This window comes from Oryza glaberrima, chromosome 5 (assembly GCF_000147395.1).
Source record: "Oryza glaberrima chromosome 5, OglaRS2, whole genome shotgun sequence".
NCBI classification, from domain to species: Eukaryota; Viridiplantae; Streptophyta; class Magnoliopsida; order Poales; family Poaceae; genus Oryza; species Oryza glaberrima.
This window is the reverse complement of record NC_068330.1, coordinates 12,138,892-12,159,727: the sequence shown is the minus strand read 5'-3', so window position 1 is coordinate 12,159,727 and position 20,836 is coordinate 12,138,892. Positions and strand designations below refer to the sequence as shown.

General features: G+C 43.5%; 2 protein-coding genes across 2 annotated transcripts; one reads left to right on the top strand and one right to left on the bottom strand.

The window, feature by feature from the left end:
* Positions 1-896: 896 nt before the first annotated feature.
* Positions 897-1,922, top strand: LOC127775079 (adenylate isopentenyltransferase 3, chloroplastic-like). Its single transcript, XM_052301391.1, has one exon. It carries the CDS (start codon positions 897-899, stop codon positions 1,920-1,922), a length of 1,026 nt encoding a protein of 341 aa, XP_052157351.1.
* Positions 1,923-16,601: 14,679 nt separating this feature from the next.
* On the bottom strand, positions 16,602-17,931 carry LOC127772934 (protein LURP-one-related 8-like). The gene is made up of 2 exons (XM_052298930.1): positions 17,610-17,931; positions 16,602-17,505 (listed from the first exon to the last, which is right to left on the bottom strand). The coding sequence occupies exons 1-2, from the start codon at positions 17,847-17,849 to the stop codon at positions 17,098-17,100; spliced, it is 648 nt and encodes a 215-aa protein (XP_052154890.1). The 5' UTR covers positions 17,850-17,931; the 3' UTR covers positions 16,602-17,097.
* Between the last annotated feature and the right edge of the window lie 2,905 nt (positions 17,932-20,836).

Below are 20,836 nucleotides of genomic sequence, written 5' to 3'. Positions count from 1 at the left end.
AATCTGAAAACGGCGTCCCATTTTTCTTCAACTCGATCGACTCTAGTAGATCCCAGTTAACTTTTCGCGTTCCCATATGTAGATAAGTATATATATGACCAAATTCGTGTATTACTGATAATATACTTTGATCATTCTAGATCAGGAACACAAATTTCAACACACGGTCCCGGCCCCTTTGCACCTACCTGTCAACAAGCAGTACCAGGTCTTCACCCTGGCTGTCTCTTATCGAGTGATCAATTAATCCTAGCTAGTCCCATGTAGCTCAGTCGAAACTTCATAATTCAGCTGAGGTAGATGAACTCATATTCGTCAAAGGCAAATTTCTTGCGTTCCAGGTAATCTAATAAAGACCAGGTGATCTTCTTTGTGGTTGAATCGTGACAAGTCGACTGCCGCCAGTGGTCGATCGTAACAGTCAACTCTAGGACAGGTGTTTCGTTGCCTAGCATAGTGATGAACTTACTATGTCATATAAACAGAAGATTTAGTACGTAGCTGGTGACGACAACCATATATATCTTGAAGAAAAATCTCAAACACGACGTAGAAATTAACACACGGCGATCGAGTATACTTGGGCAGCAATAACTATAAATAGAAAGCCCCACCTCCAAATGAGATGCAGACACACATCTCAAGGCATTGTGCACGTAGACACGAGTGAGCTGTTTAATTGAGACTTCGTGCAGTCGTGCTCCTATCTTCTCATTAGGATTTAACTTAATCTGATCAGAAGATAGTATATGCACACGTCAGTGAGTTTGGCGGTTAAAGTGCGGTGACAGTCTGAGAGTGCGTGCGTGTAGTTTTCAAAAGAAAAAAAAAAGTGCGTGTTTCCTAGTTGAACTCGTAATAGAATAGGAGTAGTAAACTAAGGGTACGTGGCACTGATGGAAGGCAGCCGCGGCGACAAGGGCAAGGTAGTGGTGGTGATGGGCGCCACGGCCACCGGCAAGTCCAAGCTGGCCATCGACCTCGCATTGCGGTTCGGCGGCGAGGTGATCAACTCCGACAAGATCCAGGTGCACGACGGCCTCGACGTCGTCACCAACAAGGTCACCGACGAGGAGCGCGCCGGCGTGCCGCACCACCTCATCGGCGGGGTGCCCCCCGACGCCGACTACGGCGTCGACGACTTCCGCCGCGACGCCGCGCGCGCCGTGGCGTCCGTCCTCGCCAGGGGCCGCGTCCCCGTCATCGCCGGCGGGTCGAACAGGTACCTCGAAGCGCTGCTCGACGGCGAGGGTGGGTCGTTCCGCGAGCGGCACGAGCTGTGCTTCCTGTGGGTGGACTCCCGCGCGCCGGCGCTGCACAGGTACGTGCGCCACCGCGTGGACCGCATGGTGGAGCAGGGGCTCGTCGGCGAGGTGCGGGGTCTGTTCCGGCTGGACGACGCCGACTACTCCCGGGGGATCCGGAGGTCCATCGGCGTGCCGGAGATGGACGCCTACCTCCGGCAGGAAGCCACCGGCGCCCTACTGACGCACGGAGACAAGTATAAGGTCGCGCTGTTGGCTTCCGCCGTCGGCGAGATCAAGGCGAACACGTGGAGTCTGGCACGCCACCAGCTGCGGAAGATCCACCGGCTCCGCGGCCTGCCCGGCTGGAGCCTCCGCCGGCTCGACGTCACCAGAGTGCTGGAGTTGAAGGTGGAGGCCCGCAGCGAAGCGGAGTGCGCCGCCGCGTGGGAGGCAGACGTCATCGCGCCTGCGGCGCGGGAGGTGGGGATGTTTCTGCATGGAGGAGGGAATGTGGTGGAGAGCGGTAGGGAGGAGCAGCCGGTGGTGGTAGAGAAGATGGAGGTTGCGGCAGTGGGTGGTGCCGGTGCGGCGGCGGCCGCGGAGAAGTGGTGTGGTCGGCGGTTGCTGGAGACGACGGCGGCGTACCATGGAATGGAGGCGGCCGCGGCAGTTTGACCAGTTAATAACGTCGGAAGTGTAGTACATATATATTCATGACGTTTCATGGTTTGGTTTGGTTAGGTTAGCTGGCGATTATTTTATTAATTAATTGTTTCATTTTTTAATAATTGTTGTATCCATTTAATAAACTCAACCTGAAGGTTGATTTTCAGAATGTAAGTTTGCGTCACCTCTTCTCAATATACTGGAGAATGTCAGCTCATTTTTTTCATCAAACTCAAACAATTATAAAAAAATCACTACCGTAGAAAGGCAACAAGTGCCGATTGGGAAACCCTAATTGGTGCTGGTTTTTCCAATCGGCACCACGGAAGCAGTATGGATGACACTGGTCATCGGTGCCACCAAAAACCGGCACCTATATAGTCCTAATAGGTGCCGATTCTAAGCCAAAAAGACACGTGGCTACTAAATAGGTGCCGGTTTTTAGTCAAAACCGGCACCTATTTTGACCTAGCTAATAGGTGCCGATTCTAATGTAAAGAACACGTGGCTGCCAAATAGCTGCCGGCTGGTAATGAAAAATCAGCACCTATATGTTGGGTAAAAAAAATAAATATTGCAGGAAATTCATCCATATAACCCCAATTCCGTACGAGCCCAATTTCATCCCTAAGTCAAAATTCACCAAGTCTAAAAACTCATGGGTCCAAAAATTCCTATCTTTAAATCCTAAACATTTCAATATATATTCTAACTCAAAATATGCTAAGTTTAAATTTCCTAAATCAAAAGATTGTAAGTCTAAAATTTTTTAAGTCTAAAAGTTGTGGGCTGCGGCCTGCTAACTTGTCAAGGCCTAGCTCGTTAAGGCTCGCGAGCAGCTCGAGCTGGCTCGTTATCTCTAACGAGCTAAAATCCTAGCTCAGCTTGTTAGAAAAATGAAGCCGAGCCGGGCTTGTCACGAGCCGAGCGAGCTAACGAGCCACGAGCTTCTTGTCCACCCCTACTTACATCCATTGTAAACTAGAGTTTTGGAGTCCTTCACCATGGTTGTGAACTTGCGATATTCCCTATTATCAGTGCCAAACCTCTCCCCATCGCGCAACATCTGATCTAGAATAGGTTCACCATGATCGACACACGTTTGGTCCTCCTCCTCCTCGCAGCCGTCATCTGCATCATGCCCGTGATAGTTGCCGGCACTTCCCTCACCTTGCTCCTCCTCGCCAAGGAAGTTGCCCACAAAACCCCTTGTAAGAAGATGTGCATGGACCTGTTGAGCCGAAAGTTGTCTGTCTTTTTTGCAATCATGACATGGACACTAAATTTATTCCAGTGCATCAACTAAGTTTGTGCTGGTGGCCACGGCAACGAGAGCCACGATCCGCTGTAGTTATCCATTCCAGATCCATTACATTCAATGGGTACCTGCGATTATTATCGTTTATTACAAACCGTGAAGGAAAAAACAATGAAGATTTCATAATTTACAATTACATTAGAATAAAAACAATGAGGAATGACCATTTTATCCTATGATAAAATTGAGATTTTTGTACACACCCACGTCACAATACTTAGATATTCATGGCTAACGAAAATATAAAAAAATTTCTATTTTTCGTCAATGCGAAAAAATATTTGGCTAATGTGAAACACTAACGACGATGGCATAGATGGAATAAAACATTAATTCAAATTTAGCATGACATCCGAGAACAGATCTACGAATGACTGATGGATCCATACAAATGATTAGTGCATTTTACATGTATTACCACATGGCAATTCAATTCAACGAGAAAATGTGAATCGGGGTGAGAAATAATGAATATTTACCTTGTAGGCTTCAATCTTCAACTAAAACCCAAGAAAAATCGAGCAAAACCGCTTCCACCTCCTCTAGCTAATCGATGGGCACCCCTAAGATAAATTTGAGATAAATCAAGCTGTCAATGGACATTTCCGTGGCCTTAAAATAGTTTGACTAGCATTAATTTGACTAACGACCATGACATAGATGGAAGAAAACATTAACGCAAATTTAGACTTTCATCCAACAATAGATTTAATGAGATTAATCGAGTGGCAAGGGAGGGAATACATGTACTGCTGTTGGAATAAAGGTGCTGGTTCAAAACCCAAAACCGGCACCTTAATTTCTCTTGTCAACCGGCACCTATGTGTGGGGCCCACCAACGGCTAATACATGTACTGACAAGCATTGTTGGAACATAGGTGCCGGTTCTAGACCCAAAATTGGCACCTTTGTCTTAAAACCGGCACCTATGTGTGGGGCCCAGCGACGTCTAATTTGGGAGGGAGAAGATTAAAGGTGACGGTTTTTTACTATGAACCGACACCTTTCTCTGACACAGATTTTAGGTGTCAGTTTTATTTAAAAACCAGCACCTATTGTACATAAAGGTGCCATTTTTTGAAAATTTGGCACGTGGGAGCAGGTGTATAGGCACGAAAGGTATTATAGGTGCCAGCTTTACCTACTCCGGCACCTATAGTGCTGACACCGTAAATAATACGATTGACTAATGTAAGATATACCGGAGAATGTAAGTCTCCCGTAACTTTTTTTATACAACCTTCCTTACCGAGCTCTAGCTGGTAACCTTCCAGATTGCTTAATAATGTTGTGGTCAGAGTAAAGCCATAGACGCAAAACCTGTATCTGGTCTAGACAAGAGAAAGTACAAGTCTGTAATCTCTCTAATACGCACAGGGTACAAATTTTTTATTATGTGTTCTATATGCATTTACTCATTGAGAATTAGTGCCTTCAACCCATTCTACTCCCCTCTCATGTTACTTGCCCCGTCATAACCTTGCCCTCTTATGTCTTGTAAAAAGTTAATGTCAGACAAGACAGCACAAATTGAGTTCTTAAGAGTCAGTGAAGAAGTGTCCTTATAAGTCCTTTGTTGACAAACCGAAGAACTATTGCCATCTGCTCTTTTTTAGATTTATCTCGAGCTTCATCAACCATTATGCAATACTTGCTATTACCAATTTCTTCTCTAACTGACTTTTGCACTTTTTGAGCAATTATGCTTAGGATTTCTTTTTGGACATCGGATGATGTGTACTTTTCATTTCTTGGAGCATTTTCTAGCACAACTTCTCGCACATCTTTGCTATATGAAGCCAAAAGCTTAACCATTTCGAGAAAATTATCTCGATTTAACGAATTTAGAGATTCATTATGGCCTCTAAATGGACACCCTTGAAATGTTAACCACCTACAAGGACATAATCAGCACACAAACACAAGGCTATTAGATATTATAATAGTATAGCCTGTAGAGTTTAGATGTAAATAATGTGCAAAAAAAAAAGAACAACTCATATAATTATCTAATGGATTCAATGGTAGTCGTAAGCCTTAGTCTTGCTCCTTCCACCAATATATCATTCTGCTTAACCATCACCTCGTCAATGTGAGCCATAGAATTTTTTATATTATTGTAACAACCAACTCAAAAGTTATGAGCAGAAGTGGTATTCCCCATGTGTTTCACAAAAGCACATTCTTTTCCATCATTAACTTTCTTCCATTTTCAAACTCCTTCACTGTGAAAGTAACTAAGCCGAACTTGCCAACTGGTTCTTTGAAAAGAGAAAACATGGCAGGCAATAAGCACGGTCTGTGTGTGGTGAATACTCTAGCCAACTAAATTGTTTATACCAATTACTTTGGAATCGACGAGCATGGAATGCACCATTCAGTGGGTACTCTTCCAAGATAAATTGGTATGGCCCCTCAGATATATAAAATCTCCTACCATCATCTGGTTGGTCAGCAGGGAGTGTTGGGATACGCATAAGCTACGATAGCATAAATCAAAATTTTCTACCACGTAAACTAGGAACCATGCAAGTATTAGATAGATCGTTACCACTCGACGCGCTGCGCAGTGAAAGAAAGCGCTGAGAAGGCGAAGGAACCTCGCGATGTAGCGCACGTCGATGTAGAGGAAATAGTCGATCTCACTGGCTCGACCTTCTCCTCCTCGTGCATTCTACTCGCCGTACTCCCACGCCAATCAGCACCGCAAACCAGCGGCCCCTCTACCGGTATCCACATGTATAGGGATGGAACGCCACGCGCAGATGTGCTAGCACCCGCGCGCGGCTAGGGTTTTTGCTCGGGGAGGGGAGTGGCGGCTAGGGTTTCTCACGTGATGCAATACTGTGGACCCCCGTTTTTATAACAGGAATCAATCGTGTAAACAGTACCATTTCCCTGGATTAAGTAGTCTGGTACACACGAACTCATAGCTGAAATATCAAGTGCACATAAACGAGAGTCTAGTACGAATTATTACATCATAAGCCCGCAGGCACAGTCTTAAATCATCGGACCGAGCGGTCCGGAATACATTCCAAAAACATAAGTAGGTAAGGCAGCGGAGTTAAGGCAGCGGCACGCCATTGCCACATGCAACAACCGTAACTAAGACCTACTGGGCGCCTTCGTCTTCATCTCCCTCCTGGTAGTACGCGTAGGGATCCTCCGAAGCTTCATCTCCGGCCTCTAATTAAGTTTGTATATTGCAAGGGTGAGTACCAACCGTACTCAACAAGCCATCACAGCAACAATGCACATGATAGGGGTATTCAAAGGATGGCTATGGTTCTTTTGCGCAAAGCTAGTTTTGTAATTCTTTTCACAAGCCTAAGACCTAGTATTGACTGATCAAATTTTAGTACCAGTGTTCATATTTCAACAACGACGGTTCTGTCCACCATCCATTGTGTTCCTAAGGATAGCTTCTCGTCATTGAGTCGTCATGGTTTTCTGAGGACGTCCACCTTCCCTCCTCTCAGGAAGTGGCTCCATCAGCGTAAAAATCATCATGCAATAACCCATCCCACACAAGTTAAGAATTTAGAGTCTAGCCAAGTGTAATACATGTCCCGGTGCTCGATAACCGCGAGCATGGCTATTCGAATAGATTTGGTTTACTCACACTGCAGTGGATGTACACTTTACCTGCACTCCGCGACTGCCCAACACATGAGCCTCGTCCCAACACATAAGACGCGTCACGGCAAAGCTTTTCGATAAACTCGCATTGGCAGTACCCGCTCCATGAACTTAAATCCTCATGCACTCTAGGCATCCATGTTTCTAGCAGTGACAGGAGTTCTGGCGCTCCCGGGAAAGAGAAGTCTCACACACATATTAAATTATGGTTCAAGTTAAGTTCTCTCTCTCACACACTCATGGCAGTCCTACCAATGGCGACATCAATGTAGGGCACGCCTCTCGGCCCTACCTCAACGGCTGTCCCACCGTAGCGCACCTGCCTCACTCAGGGGTGAACCATCTATGCAGGGATACTGCCTCCGCTCGGCTATCTAATCCGCTAGGTCTATACCCATACGAGAAGTGCGGTTGTACGGGGGTCGTTTCATGCTTAACTTCATGGCTCGGTCCTTAATTGACCGGGGACGGTACTAGCCTTTTCCAGATACCACCCAAATCCTCCGTCCGCCCCAGTCGAAAATAGTTGTTTACTTTTATTTCTCCTTTCACAAATCATGTCATCAACATCATGGCAATGTGGCGCTCATGTCTCCACATGCCGCATCTCAATTACCTTCCCAAAGGTAATTGCCCAAGCATATAGCATTTGATAAATATGAGTATGCATGATTCTAGAATAGCATTTCTAAGCAATTGTCATAGTTGACTAGGGACTCATACGTAAACATGGTTACAAAGATTTAAGGGTAAACAATAATCAATGCATGGCATAATCACAAGTGGGATGTTCATCATTGCATGCAATTTTATTTGTAAACAAAACAATTTCGCAATTGGGATCAACATGTTCAAGGAATAGTGATGACTTGCCTTGCTCAAAGTCTTGCAGGTCTTGACCTTCACTTGGATCCGCAACTCCCTCGGGCTCTATAGCTACGTGCGAAAATTGATTTGAATTCGGTTAGAATTCAAATAAAAATCCAAATAAATCCAAATGGAAGTCGAACGCGAAAGTCGATTCTTTTATATTAACTTTACTATTCGCGAACTAGGGCAAACCCAATTTCGATTTATATATCCTAAACTATTTTGCGGTATAAATATTTTGTTATCATAAGTTTTTAATTTAATCTACCCGAGCATTATATCCATATAATGGGTTGGAAATTTCTATCGCGAGCTAAATGTCAGACGGAATCCTAAAATTATCTTATAATATTATACGTTTTAATTTAGTCTATGACTAAACGATTAAATATAATATACGTCTAAAATTCCTAGCAATTAAATCCGAATTTCTACCGTGAATCGATTACTTATAGAGATTATCCAAAAATGATCTATAATAGTCTATAAAGATTCATCTAATTGTTAATTATATCTAAATTACTACTGCGAATTGATTTCTTTTAGAAATTACCAAGAATAATTAAATTTTGCAATTCTACGGCCATGATTATTCTATAATTAAATTCTAATCATTTTAAATTTTCTAAACTATTAACCTCCCTAATTTTCTTCCAAATTTTCTATTTATTTTTCCTTTTCCTTTTTCTCCCTTTTCTCTTTTCTTTTCTTTTCTTTTTCTTTCTTTTCTCTCTTTCTCTTTTTCTTTCTTTTCTATCTTCCTCTCCCTTCCGGCCTCTCTTTTCCTCTCTCTCTCTCTCTCTCGGCTCTCCCTCCTACCCGAGCGGTGGCGGCGGTGGACGCGAGGGAGAAGGAGGGCGGCTCACCGACAGCGGCAGCGGCAACGACGGCGGTGGCGACGGTGGCGTACGGCGGCACGGCGGCGCGGGAACGGCGGCACGGCGGCGCAGGAACGGCGGCGCGGCGGCACGGGAACGGCGGCGCAGTGGAGAGGGGAGAGGGGAGGAAGGGTGAGATGGGGTGGGGGAGAATGGAGAGAGGGGGGTATTTGTAGAGAGGGGAGGAGGAGAGGGGGAGGGGCGGCGGCGTAATGGCGACGCGACGGCGGCGCACGGGGCGGAACGACGGCGACGCGCGGGCGGCGACGCGATGGCAGCGTGGGGCTCGGAGCGGCGGTGCGACAGGTGGCGCGGGGCTCGACGCGGCGACGCGACGCGCGAGCGTGGGGCGCGAGGCGGCGATGGCGATGGGCGGGCGGCGCGGCGCGGAACGGCGATGCGACGGCGACAGGACGATGGCGCGGCGACGGGACGGGCGCACGGCGCGGCGACGGGACGGTCGCGCGGCGGCAGGCGGGCGCGCGGCGCGGCGATAGCGTGGCAGCGGCGGCGCGGGGCACGAGGCGGCGGCACGGGGCTCGAGGCGGCGGCACGGGGCGCGAGGCCGACGGCGACGCGGCGGCGACGATGGCGACGGCGGCGCGACAGGCGAGCGGGGCGCGGGCGAGCGGCGCGCGGGCGGGCGGCGTGTGCGGCAGGGGAGGGGGCGGGGCTAGGGGGACCATGTCGAGCACCTAGAGGCTAATGAACAGTGTAGTTTCCTATTTTTCCCGATTTTGGCCCATTTTCTATTTAAATTTGATTCCATAATTCCTAATTTTTGTATATATGAAGTTTAATCAATATTTGTGTTATTTTAACTAATGAATCCACCCTAGATTAATTTACTCATATTTTATTTATATAATTTATTTTAATTTTTTTTAATTAGAGTTAATTCCTTTTCCCATCGCATTTAAATTTAGTTGGTACAATTATGGTCGCGATAACATTTTGTTTATCTCTATCCACCTAATCTTCATTTTAAATTATATTTATTTTTATTTATTTAGCCAATTCGATTTTTTTAGGGTTTATTCCTAGTTAGTTATTCATTATTCGCGATTAATAAATTCTGAGATCAAAATCCAATGAAATAGGCGAATAAAATCGGCATGATGCAATTTATTACTTAAAAAGTTTTTGAAAACCCGTATTTTTGGTGGTTTGATTTCGTTGGTCGAATTTTCAGGGTGTTACAAATACCTTTGCCGGTCACACCCCTCACGAATATATAGGATCCATGATTCGGGTCTCCAAGACCCGTAGGACTCCTATTCGGATCCCTAACCGAATTAAGCTCATTTTGGATCTCCATCCAATCCCCTTATTCCAGCCCATTAAGCGTGCGACCCTATAGGTTCATGTACACTCGGCTGTAACCCAAAAACTCCTTTTCGATCCACGTGTCAACAGCGGCCCCTAGCAGAACGTATTGATCCACCAGGCATACATAAAGATCATATCGGCTAAACCTCTAGTGTATACTTGTATGAACCCCTTTGCCTCACGATATCGGTTAAGCTCAAGGCTAGATATATGTCATCCTCTAATAACTCAATAATTCACTTGAACCTGTGATAGATTATATAACTTGTGATTGACTCCTCAATCACCTTTGGCATGGCCATACGCTTCCATAATCTATAGCATCGAGGAGCCCAGAGATATCTCTCCATAGGAGGGGCAAATCCCATCTTGATTATTCATATCCCACTACATATTTCGTAGCATACCCGAAAAATACTTTTATAACTACCCAATTACGGAGTAGCATTTAGCAATCCCTAAGTAAGCTACTACACATGTTGAGAACCATGATAATCTCAGGTCTAAGAATTAAACACTAACACTAAATGAGACCACTGATGACATAATACATATAGCCCTTGCAGTGTCTCATGTTGGGTCTATCCAACAACATGTTCCCCAACATGTGTCTACATTATTAATTTGGTATCTCTATATCATGATCCATGAGACATGATCATCAATTAATATATGTGCTGATCATTTAAACATATTTGTTCCACATACGATATTTGATCAGGGATTCTTTAGAAATAGTAACTATCAACATAAAGAGTCTCATGAAAGAATCACATATTCATTAACCAATAATGAGTTATCTATTTCAAGGAATAATATTGAATAAATATGTAAACATAGTATGTGATACAATCTTCTCAACGATTGCCTCTAGGGCATATCACTAATAGGGAGTGCGGAGATTTGAACACGTTTACCTGGGTCCCTTTCAAATGCCGTAGTTACAATTCCTTGTTCAGCTTCTAAAGGTTCAGCACTGTTCTGATTAGGAGATTGCAGATTAACCGGATCAACAGCTTCCACATTAGTTGGGTTAGGATTTTTCAACAGAGCCTGCCCTTGGAGCCACTGGCTTGTAAAAGCAATCAATCGTTGTTATCTTCCTCTTCATCTTAGCTAAACACCTAGCAATTTTGATGTAGCTGAAAATATAAATAAAGGAAAATCACAAAATTGATTATTGATTCTGCTTTACCGGATCAAGGTTAGTAAAACTAGAGAATATAGAGTGGATTTACAGGGTATTTACAGTGTTCGATTTGGGGATAACTTACCAAAAAGCAGCAGCCAACAGATAGGTGGAACCTGGTCCGTGAGCTCAGAAGATGTGCGCATGTTCTGCAGACCACCTCTGTTGGATTGCTTGCTCCTAGCTCCTGCTTGGTGCCTCGAGCAGCCACTCTATCGGCGGCTGGCCGCGTCGCCACGAGACTGCAATCGGCTGATCGCCGATTAGTGCCGGACGGGACGAGGGAGACCGGAAACGATGCGTCGGTGCTGCGTGCTTGAGAAACTGAAGGCCGGCCCCTAGCGATCGCCCGTTAGCCATCTCGCAAGCGATGGGACTTCACGACGAAGCCGAGGTATCGCTTGACTCTCTCCCGTATATCGAGACTCCAAGTGCTAATGGGCTGGGCAGCTGCGCAGATGGCCAGATGGGCTTTGTCGGGGGTGGGGAATCGTTCATGGGCCATTGGGGGGTGCCAGGCCCAGTTCGGCACCCCCTATAGCTTCGACACTGCTACCGGCAATGGTCGAGTGCACCGTCGCCGGCCATGTCGGACGACGAGAAGGTCCTATCCTCGCCTCCTGCTCCACTAACGCTGCCATCTGCTGTCGGTCCGCCGCTGCGGCCGACGGGGCGGATGACCTTGTTTCCCACAGCGGCATGCGGCACAACTTAAAACTACTGGCCCTCACCGGCTCACCGCTTGCGGCTCACCTCCAGCTAAGGTTGTCCATGATCTGCGCCCGCTCTTCCCTCCTCCCCAATGGCGAAGAAGAGGGGGGCAACAATGTCTTTTGATAAATTCTCTCTCCAGCTCTAATCAAAGTAATAGTTTAATGGCTCTATTGTTTTGCCGTAAATTATCATATTTTTAAAGTGTTTTTGAGCAAATTAACGTTCTTAATATGTCTACCAGTAAATATCATATTTTTTTAATATCCTGTAGCAAATTTTGTTAAATAATTATTCCAATTCTACTATGTTGAAGAATAAGCTTGTTTGTTTAGGGTAATTTTTTACCAAGCCAAAATTTTATCAACTTTAATAATGTCGCATGTATATTTAATTTGCTACTCTATTTTTCTCACGGGAGCGTATCCTATGCACACAGGCCCTCACATGTACACACCGTGTACACCAACTAAAAATTATCACAAAAAATTCTAGGAAAATTCATACATATACTTTCAATAGTATTACATCTACGTGCAAAGTCGCATCTTCAAATTCATTCTACATAGAGAATAACAAAAAAGATAAAATTCTGACAAAATTGCAACCTTAAAACTGTCAGATTTTTTGTTTTTTTTGTTACGGCTAAAATATAATGAATTTGACGTTAAGATTTTAACCCTAGGTGTAATACAATTGAAAGTATGTGTATGATTTTTTCTAGATTTTTTGGTGACATTTTTTAGTTGATGTGCACGTGTGTACACGTGAGGGCCTGTGTGCATAGGATATGTTGCCTTTTCTCACAATAGTTCAAATTCTATACTTAAATTTGATATTGATAGCGCCAAAATTTATTGACGACACTAACAAAATTTTGATAAAATAAAAATGAACTCTATTCCAAACGAGCTCAATAATTCATATGGATGCGAGTCTTACGCCACCGTGAAATATCCTACTCTACCTTTGTGCGCCCCAACCAGCCGCTGTCCACCCGGCCGTCAACGACGACGGACGAATCGTCCGTCGTCATGCGCGAGAGCGAAGCGCACGAGCGCTGACCCTGCCGCGCTGCCGCAGCCAACACGCCACGCCAGGAGCTTAGCACTGAGCGCGCACAAGAGATTGGCTGGCATGAATTAGACACGGCTTCCAGTTCCAAATCCGAAGGAAAAACACAGCACTGCACGCCCCCCGCCCCAGCTTGATGATCGATTAATTGTCGGCAGCTCATCTTTCCTTGTCACATATCGCAAGAGAAGTCATAGACGCACTAGTCATATATAGTACGGCTCCCCGGGACCCGGCCACGGCAGGCTTAGCTGTGCTGTGTGACCCAGCGAGCTTCGCCGGCCGGCGCCTCTCCATCTCCGGTCCAGTTTGAGCTCCATGTCAGAATTCACAGTACTGCAGTGGACCTAAACGCGCTCGATCAATCGCCGTCTAATTAGGCCTTGTTTAGTTTAGAAAAATTATAGGTTTAGTTGTCACGTCGAATATATGGACATATATTTAAAGTATTAAATATAGTCTACTAATAAAATAAATTACAGATTCCGTCAGGAAACTGCGAGACAAATTTATTAACACTAATTAATTCGTCATTAGTAAATGTTTACTGTAGCACCACATTGACAAATCATGGTGCAATTAGGCTTAAATGATTCGTTCCACAATTTACACGCAATCAGTGTAATTGATTTTTTTCCTAAATTTAATACTCCATTCATGTGTCTAAACATTCGATGTAACAGTGTGAAAATTTTTATTTTGTGAACTAAACAGGCCGTTAGATTACATAGATTAAATATCGTTTTTGGACGATTGAGATTAAATATCGTCTGTGATGCCATATTTTCAGGTACATCTCTCAACATGTGTCTTATTAAGTAGCTTTGAAAATTCATACACTATGTTAGCGCTGAAATGTCCAAAATTTTTCATGTGAAATGTGCATTATCCTTTGAAGTAGTCACTATATAAGGAGAACTGATGCGGAAAACTATTTATTAGCTTCCCGATTTCCTTAAAAAAATTGCAAAACAACCCCAAAAAAAGTCAATCAGAAGAACAACGACAAATAACAATAGGCTCCACATAAGGGAGACTTAATTGCCAATCGATCAAGGTGAAAAAGGTGACTGAAATACGAGGGGGGGGGGGGGGTATGACACTACTATTTTTTAGCAAAATTGTTTGAAGAAATACTGGTCTCTCCAGAAAATCGGTTACTGCTATTATTGGGGAAAAAAAATCAAATTCTTAATTTTAAAAACCTGTAACTAGCCACCACTGCTAATAACGAGTTGTTAACCGGTTCTTGAGTTTATTTTGGATCCAAACTATTAATATAGCTAATGTGTAACTATTCATAATATGGCATATAGAACACATACATATACATGCATACATTGCTTATGAAACACGTTTTTACGAGCGGCCAGACGTCCTATGTGCGATCAAAGAGATGCGAAAATCATCAACTTTAGCAGGTAGATCCACGTTCGTTTGCGAAAACCGATTTTTCTTGCTAGCACCCCTAAGTGACCCCCCTGCAAAAAGAATTTTGGAAAAAAAAACATTCACATCATACATGCTTTGATTTAAATCCACATCTATGCATCAATTCAGATCTACATCTAAAGAGCGCATCAGATACAAATCTACAGGCAATAGAACATGCCAAAAAAAAAAAAACAACATCAATGGCAGATAGATGTCATCGTAGCAGCCAGAAACAGCGCGCTGCTGGCTGTTGTCGTCACTGCGTCGTCGCAGGATCCACCTCTTCCAAGTGCGTCGTCACAGGATTTGTCTTCGCCTCCGCCTCTCTTGACAACCACTACAGTGTGCTCCTCGACAAGCTTCTCCTGCAGGTGCAAACGTTCGATGTGACAAGGTAAAAAATTTTAGGATAGGATCTAAACAGGACTATAGTGTTTATACATGATATACAAGTATGTAAACTATTTGATAGTTTCTGGGTTAGGGATGGCCTAATCCCTCGTGGATATAGACAGAGGGTTAATGAAAATCTATTTAAAAAAAAGTTGTTGTAACGAAAAGAAAAAAATCTCTCGCAAGATACGCTGATGATCATGTACTACTACTGTACCTTTTGTTGGTTTGAAATTCTGCTGAGAACTAGGGGACAAAAATCAGCACTAGCGTGCTAGCGTTCTCCTAGGTCGTTTTCGCGATGAATTCAATTCAATTCGGTCGGTGAAGCGGCCAATTTCGTAACCTGCATCTGTGCCGACCTATTTGTCCATCAAGTAACTTGAATTCGATAAATAGCACGCTATCAAGGAACTTGAACTCGATAGATATCGATCGTGCTAGGCTAGTTAACTACTCGCAGATGTTCTGAACATGTCAACAACATTTTAATAACCCCTAAAATACATATATATAGTAGCATTCCGAAATATGTTTTTTATATCTTTTCTCTAAAGTTAGCATTTAGTGTGCGACCTGTGCTAACTCATACCTCTTAGCCTTTTAGCATGTGTGATTTAAAAAAAGATAGGATGTGTTTGGATGAGGCGAACCTATTTTATAAGATGTTTACTTAAAAATAGATGGGTTGAGATTACCTTCGAAGGGAATTATTTTTTTTAAGATTTGGGTTAGCTTTACGTGAAAAAAGTGGCGAACCAATCAAAACCACTTTCCCGCTCTCGCTGACATAGAGTCACGCCATCCCTTTTCTAAAAAAAAAGTGATCATTTATAATCTCTTAAATAACAAAACAAATAGCTAGAACCATCCTATCTAAAACTAGAGATAAACCTAACCCATCCCACCTTATATAAAACCTAAAACACGCTTAGCTATAACCTATTAGCCGTATACACCAAGTGCAGATGTCAGAAATATAGTCTAGGGACTAAACTTTAGTACCTATCATATCGGAAGTTTAGACACTAATTTAGAGTATTAAACATAGACTATTTACAAAACTAATTACATAAATGAGAGCTAATCTGCGAGACAAATTTTTTAAGCTTAATTAATTCATAATTAGAGAATGTTTACTGTAGCATTACATAGGCTAATCATGTATTAATTAGGCTCAATAGATTCATCTTGCGAATTAGTTCAGGATTATGGAATGGGTTTTATCATTAGTCTACGTTTAATACTTCTAAATAGTGTCCGAACATCCGATGTGATAGGGGCTAGCCCCATCCAAACAGGGCCACTTGTTACTATTTTTTTTGCTACATCAACAGAACATACATAAAGCCAAGAACATCTCTTGATTTTTGTCTAGTTAACAATTTTTTCATGTTAACAGAATCTTCTTCTGTGCTCTTTCAGACGCAGTGAACCAGCCAGCAGCTAGAAAAGAAAGCTTGATTCTTTCGATCTCTATTTTTCATATATAGGAAAAAATGGTTGCGTTTCTTTGGTTCCTTTTGTTCCTTTGGGCAAGTCAAGTCATCCACTTTCCTAACTCACCAACCCAACAATCTTAGCTTAAAGATTCAACTACGCACAAACAGAGCCCCAAAAGGAGGAAGAATTACTTCTCCAAACATACTTCACAAGTTACGCTATTTTCTCCCCTCATAGTTGCTTCATGTCAAAAGAAATCGAACAGTGTACAATCTTCTAGAGCAATTTCTTCTTCAACTTTGCTAATCGATCCAGCTGAAGCAATCAAATTACACAGAAAAAAAAGTAGGATAACAAATGAAAGTAATTAATTAAATTAACTATATTCTGAATATTGAGATAAATAGTAGGAGAAACCAAACTCAAAGTTTTATTAATTAGAGGTATGTATTAAGGACCAGAAATTTCCTTTGGGAAGGAAACAAAAAGGGGCTGGGATTTACATGTTCATATACACTCCATACAAGATCTTGGATCATCTGCCCTGCCAAAGTACCAACCTTAAGTGCACAGTTTTGTTTTCACTAACTTAAAATCCGAAAACCTGGCACTTATAGAACACCTCTGGATACCCATCCATCATCCAATTCTTAACCCTAAATCCTGAACCCGAAACCATAAAAGCGTCACACCCCTACATAAAAAATGCTTCTGCTATAGCTGCAGATTGATCATCTCAGCTCATGAGTGATTCCTAACTTTGCTAATCTTGAAGCATAAAAAAGAGAGGAGGTGTCTTGAGCTCTCAAGAAACAAGGAGATTTTTGTTCCTTGTGGCACACAGCTGTGGTGCAGGGGAGCTTTGAGATTCGTGCAGCGGCAGGGGGAGGGCGCGCGAAGCTTTCACGAGGCGTGCATCTGGTCGAGGAGGATGACGACGGCCATGGCGAGCGCCGGCTCGAAGCCCGGCTCCACCACCAGCCGGAACACGTCCGGGCCCACGGCGGCCTCCTTACTGCACACCGCCGCCACGCGCCGCCGCTGCTCGCCGGCGCCGGCGGAGGCGAACACGTCGAGGCAGCGGGCGGAGTACGAGCCCTCCACGTCGTACCGGCAGGCGCCGCTCGGCGCGGTCGCCGATCCGCCGCCGCCGGCGGCGGACGACGACGCGCGCGCCGGCGACAGGTGGGCGAGGGACTTGGTGGGGCGCAGGCTGACGTGGCGCCGCGCCGTGAACCTCTTCGGCGCCGGCGCCGCCGGCGACGCCGCGTCGCCGTCGTAGATGAGCCACTCGTCCGCGAAGCTCAGCTTCTGCAAAAGACGGACCACACGAGAACATCAGCATCTGCGGCGGCCGGCCATGGCCATGGCCATGGGCACCAAAAAACCAGAGCAAGAATTCAGAGACCACATACCTTGCGGCGGATGGTGAGGAGGGCGCGGCCGTCGGCGTCCATGAGCACGACCTCCCTCGGCGACCCCCCGGCGTAGCTCTCGACGCGGAACACGAGGTTCCCCTTGCCGTCGAACACCGTGAACCCCTTCCCGTTGAACAGCAGCGACCGCCGCCACACCGTCAGCGACACCGCCTCCCCCTTCTCCTCCTCCACCACCTCCGGCGCCACCACCGCGACGTTGGGGTGCACCTTGGTCATGGCCGCTCGCTTTGCGGCGCGGCGGAGCAGGGGAGGTCAAGGACAAGGAGAGGAGAAGGCGAAGCGAGAAGAGGAGACGAGTGGTGATGAGAAGAGGCAATAGTGTGGCGCGTTGGATTTATAGGTGGGGGAGGCGCGTGGACGGAAATGCCCCTGCGTGTTTGGGGTAATTACGGGGCATGCCATGATAGAGATTAGTGGCCTCTTTTTGCTAACTGCGAGCATCAAAAGGTCAAACCTGAAAAGGGGTGGTTAATGGGTGGTGTCATCACTAGGCTAGTATTATTAATTAATGAATAGTTCACTTCGAGGTTGATAATTTTGTTTTCACCTGCACGTACATGTCACCTTGCACAAAGTATATAAATATACTAAAATTAACATTTCACCTAACATGTGCATGGTATAGCAGATGCTTATATAAAATGTACAGTTACAAAAAGGATTTAATCTAAGCAAGAGGTTAATATCTTGTGGCTTCAATTTTCCCTAAATATGTGTGTTTACTTTTTTCACAATTTTTCCAAACAGTTCAAGGGGTTCTCCTTTATTGTGGAGGGCTATATGTATATATATTCTTCTTGGTGATGCCTTTTAATTTGTTGCCTCTTTATGTGGTAGGCACAGACTTGGAAAGGAGTGGAGGGAACAGATGGTTGTTTCTGTTTCTTGCCTTCTCCATTTAGAGGTTTTAAAGATATTTAGATTTTACACGTATGTGCTAGTATATATATTTCCAATACTTGTGCAATTATCTTTAATATTTATAGTACATCATATCTTGATTATCTGGAAGTTAATTTTTGTCCCGGGGAGAAAAGGAGAGATTTTTTTTCTAGTCTGAAATTCTCCAAGTTAATTTCATATTGGACATGTGCGGTCGCACACTCTATCTCTCTCAAAAGAGACAGTATTTCCTTTTTAGCAATTATATAAGAGATGCACGCAGCCACAAACACACCCTTTAAGACATCCTCAAGGAGATAGAAATCACTACAAATCACACAATATTCTATTTAAAGCATAATCTAGTCACGGGCTCACAGCAGGTGCTCTTTTTAAAAAAAAAAAGAAAAGAAAAGAAAAAGGAAATCAGTTTGTATATTCCTCTATATTATTGCGATATATCCATCTGAATTTAGCATTAATAAATAACTATATCAAACAGGCCTAACTGGTAAGTTAATGATTTGTTTTTTATTTTTTTTTTGTCATATATAGCGACCTAGCTAGGCAGCTACATGACATTGGCCTGAAAGCGTTGTTTTGCTACTTTGGCAACGTGGCCTGGGAAAAAAAAAGAGAATCTTTGCAGTAAGGTGATGGAAGTTTGTTTGCTTGTTTTTGTTTAAATAAAAAATAATCTTTTTCCTGTTAGGATCGATAAAAGGTACGTAATTACCTAGCTATGTAATTAATGTACATAATGCCATATTATTGATGCTTTAAACATATATATAAAAAATGGCACAAATCATTACTAAAAAATTGTGTGCCTCTTTGAAGTTATCATCAAATTTTGTACACCCACGCTCTTGGAACCCACATCAAACACGGCCGACCTCCCAAAAAAGAACTAATGCAACCAGAGAGGTCGTACATGGGTAATATATCCATACACATTAATTTAAGTACGGTTTTTGTGGTAGCATATGTAAAAATATATTTCTGTAGCGTAATAAATAACGGTGAACTATGCAGTGACTTTCTCGCTAATGTCTTAGAATTGCTTATACGGTGAACAGTCAAACATGTTTAAAAAGTCAATAGCGTTAAATATTTAAGGATGAAGGAAGTAGAATGTACATATGTGTATTTATAAGACGAGTGAATATATGGTCATCTACGCTGTTTGTACTGTATTTAAAAAATATCTTTTGCTTGTTCCAAAGATTTTCTTTTCTTCAAAACGATGTTACCATCAATAGAGCAAAAAATCTATACTACCGGCGCATAGCAGCGGCTTCAACCTTTCACGCATGGTCAAACACACGATAGATGGTGCTCCATATATAGTAGACCCAATTCCTGGCCGAGAGAGAGCCACGTGGGACGCGGTAAACACCCAATTAGTGGTGTAAATTAGGAAGGGAGGTGTTAATTAACTAATTAATTAATTAAATTAAGATTAGCCGATCGAGTAGCTCGATCATATGGCTGCAAGGCCCTCGTAGCTTGGGCGGCTCAAGCTGGGGCCCAAACCCGGTCATAGTTAGATTAATTAAAACGACTCCTAATCAGTTGATTAATTAATTAATTAATTAATTAATTAATTAATTAATTAATTATAACCATGGCTATGATATCTTTATCTGGCTCCTCTGGGCCGGCTTAGATCACCATCACATTAGATTTAATCATCAGGATTTGTTAGGAAATCATTTGCCGTCGACATCTCGGCGTGATGGGAAGAAGCTAGCTATGTAAGCTCCGGTCACTGCTTTGGCTGGTCCTTGCATTGATCCCTTCTCCTTGATAATCTCTGCAATAATTGTCGGTTTGTGTGCTAATGACGTTGGTTGGTGGTTGTTAATTACTTGGGTGTGCAATGGACCCAATTAATTGGTAATTAATTAGTCAACAAGGAGCGTTGCTACTGTGGAGTAATTTGTTTCTTCTCATTTCAGATTTTTTTTTTAATTGTTCTGGAGGACATTAATTAATTATAGATCTAGCCAGCAAATGCAAGCCATGGTGCATGCATGAGGTGTGTTTTGCTTGTAATATTATTCAATCATGTTATTTGTTGTTTGTGGTGGTGATTGAAACCTAGGCTGGAATTTCATGACGTGGCTTTGGAAATCTTGTTTTTAAAGTTTGGCAGCTTGGAAATTTCTTATTGTCATAATGGTTTCTAAACTTTGTCTCTCGTGGTGGTTGTCATAACTTTACTGCTGGCAACGAGAAAACCCTGAAAAATATGAGCCATCTTTGGTCTTCATATATGACTTTGAAAATTAATTTATACTAAAAATCTATAAAACCAT